Below are 2,865 nucleotides of genomic sequence, written 5' to 3'. Positions count from 1 at the left end.
AAAGATGCTTACATGTATTTTCCAAGTTATAATACTTAACATAATGTTCCTTTTCTCTGCAAAAATACAATTTATTGTTGGATATTTAATTTTTTTTTGTAAAACAGAAAGCCCATAGGTTGGCCCTGACCCACAGGGCTTTGAGACTTTTTAGCCCTGAAGGCTTTTTTAATAAAGAGTATTTTTGACCCTGTGGACTTTTTTGGCCCCAACCCACGTGGGCTAGAGCCAGGGCTAGAGCCAGGGCTTATAATAGAGCCTCTTTGACAGCTCTAAGTACTCCTTTCTCTTTATCTCTGTCCCCAGCCGTTTGCTACTCTTTCCTTTCCTTTTCCTTTTCCTTTCCAATCCATGGCAGGAGAAGACCACGGCTGTGACAAAAACATTGCAGTAAAAAATGCCTTCATTAACTACAAAAGCGGATCACAGGATTTCAAAGACGCCACAATTACGACCCCAGCGGTTGAATCTGCCTTCTTAAACAAAGGATCAGGCCGCCAAGATTTCAGTCGCTCAAAGATTGAATGTGGTCCATCTATTTGGGAAAAATTCAAACGCCTTTTCAACTACGACGGAACCGAAACCAAGAAATACGGTGATTTTCCAGAGCATCCACCCGCGGAATTGACGGTACGTTGTGTATTCATTTTTCTCAGCTTTTAACTTTACCTTTAATTCATATACTCACTCTCTATAATAATCTATGTTTCGATGAATTTTTTAATTATTTAGCTTCATCCAATCAGAATATAACTTTCAAATTTATAATTTTATATACTGTACTTGAAAACAACATCTCATGCTTATTATGGTTTTCATGTTATTACCTTCAGCAAAATATTCCTTCCAAACCTGTTGAGGTGGTGAAAAGATCTTCAAGCATACCGAAGTCCAATCACAAAACTTCTACTTCCAAACGCTGATGTGAGGAAAAGTTCTTCAAAACTGCATTTTATAAATATCACTAACTATGATTGAATAAGTATAATATATATATATATATATATATATATATATATATATATATATATATATATATATATATATATATATATATATATATATATATATATATATATATATATATATACTCACTTAGCAACATTAATGATACTTTGCAGATTATTTTCTTTCATTATCTTGATATTACATTACTGTACAATTTTCCCTGTTCTTGTTTTAATCTATTCAAAAATAAAATTAGTTAATTATTACGTCTTTATTTTTTCTTTTATTACATAGTTTTTTGATTAACTTGTTATTTCTTTGAAAACGAAAGAAACCAGATTTATAAGGGTTAAGTTCATGGTGTAATTGAATTTTTTTAAAAGAAAACTTTTGATAAATCGTTTACATGTTATATATAATGTTAATGTACTATTTTATACATAATAATGTAAGGATAAACATTTCGTATAGAGTATATTAGCATCAGGTATATCATAAAACTTATGATTTATTTAACTTATGTTTCAAACTTATTTATTGTATTTCTAAATTTTTTTAATCTTAGAACAATTATCTAAGTGCATTTAAATCAATAAACAGTGTTTTACCAACACCACTAATTTATTTTCTTATTAATATAAACAAAATATATCATTAACTAATACTTATAAACTTTAATGGTGATTGGAATTACTTTTAAATCTTAGCTTCAAAATTAAAGACGTGTCTATTAACTTAGTTGACACTTAACTTCGACATTGTTGGATATAACAATACCTTGATCTTCATGTATCTAAATCCTATATTAGCATTAAAATTTTGTGAATCTATAAATAGAGCCATCACCTATCACTAGAAAAAAGATAATTTTTTTATCAGCCATTGTCTTTTAGCGGTTTAATAAACTGTTTAAAACATTTATTTTATTTTTTTTTATTTTTGTAACCGTCACAAAAATTTTAAATTATTTTAAAAATTTATTGACAGTGTGCAGGGACTAGTAGTGACTGATGACATGCATGGAGGTATTTTTGAATAAAGTCGAGCCTCTGCCTCCGCCCAGCGAACGGTTCCATGGAGCGCTCAACACTGTTTTCTTCAATGTCTGTATGAGATTGCTTGCGTGACAACAAGTCTTTCTTAATAAATATTTAATGTATTAATTATAATTTTCTGTATTTTTACATTGAGTAGTATATAGGTTTTTTTGTCATGCTCCTTACATGTATTAATTATGACTATCATAATGAATGAACTCTACTCTATTGTATGTGTTTATTATTAGAAGTATTCTTCATCTTTGTAATCTCCTAAAACAATTAATAACTTACAAATACCCATATATAAGTTTATCCAAAAACATGTACCTGCATAATGTTTTTCTCCCGTTTGCATGCAATCCTTCCTGCCTATATATTTCACGTTCTCTTCTTTTCTTTGAAACATAGAAACACTTTCTAATAAATGAGAAATATCTATTACATTCCTTTTTCTCTCAGCTTCTTCTTTCCTCTCGCAAGACTTTGTGTTTTTAAGTTATTTAAGTTAGTAATAATAAATTTTTAAACAATCAATAAGAAGAATAGCGTCTTATGTGAAGCTATTAATCTATACCTATTAATCTTTATCAAGAAAGAAAGAAAATAGAGAAATAATGATTTACTTCATTGCATCCATTGAATCCATCTTTATTATGGTTGATGGGGTCCATTGAATCCCTCAGTTCGCTGTTTTCCCTAATTTCTGGCGCCTGGGCGCCCCTAGAGGGCGCTGAGCGCCCTTTGATTCGCTATTGAAACTTAATTTATGGCGCCTGAGTACCTCAGAAAAGGGCGTTGGGCGCGACTTTTTGCTGACTTGGCACCCTAAACCTATAAAAGGCACACAGTTTTCAAGGGTTGCAACTTCTTGGTGGCT

General features: G+C 30.8%; 1 protein-coding gene across 2 annotated transcripts; it reads left to right on the top strand.

Moving 5' to 3' along the window:
• The first annotated feature begins 299 nt into the window (after window positions 1-299).
• On the top strand, window positions 300-2,158 carry LOC106752867. Of its 2 annotated transcripts, XR_001375169.2 has the most exons (3): window positions 300-630; window positions 834-924; window positions 1,936-2,158. XR_001375169.2 is itself a non-coding variant. In XM_022777301.1 (2 exons), the coding sequence occupies exons 1-2, from the start codon at window positions 352-354 to the stop codon at window positions 1,957-1,959; spliced, it is 303 nt and encodes a 100-aa protein (XP_022633022.1). In that variant the 5' UTR covers window positions 300-351; the 3' UTR covers window positions 1,960-2,158. The 2 variants fall into 2 exon arrangements, 1 of the variants encoding a protein (XP_022633022.1); XM_022777301.1 differs by lacking the exon at window positions 834-924.
• Window positions 2,159-2,865: the final 707 nt, after the last annotated feature.

The sequence above is a fragment of the Vigna radiata genome, unplaced genomic scaffold, assembly GCF_000741045.1.
Source record: "Vigna radiata var. radiata cultivar VC1973A unplaced genomic scaffold, Vradiata_ver6 scaffold_48, whole genome shotgun sequence".
Lineage (NCBI taxonomy): Eukaryota > Viridiplantae > Streptophyta > Magnoliopsida > Fabales > Fabaceae > Vigna > Vigna radiata.
The sequence above is the reverse complement of the archived record's forward strand: the minus strand, read 5'-3'. Positions and strand labels throughout refer to the sequence as shown.

Bases quoted from the DNA above. Each gene is read 5' to 3' on its own strand.
- LOC106752867 (XM_022777301.1), top strand. From the start codon at position 352: ATGGCAGGAGAAGACCACGGCTGTGACAAAAACATTGCAGTAAAAAAT. The intron at 631-1,935 runs GTACGTTGTGTA...ATTTATTGACAG, and splicing joins ATCCACCCGCGGAATTGACG to TGTGCAGGGACTAGTAGTGA.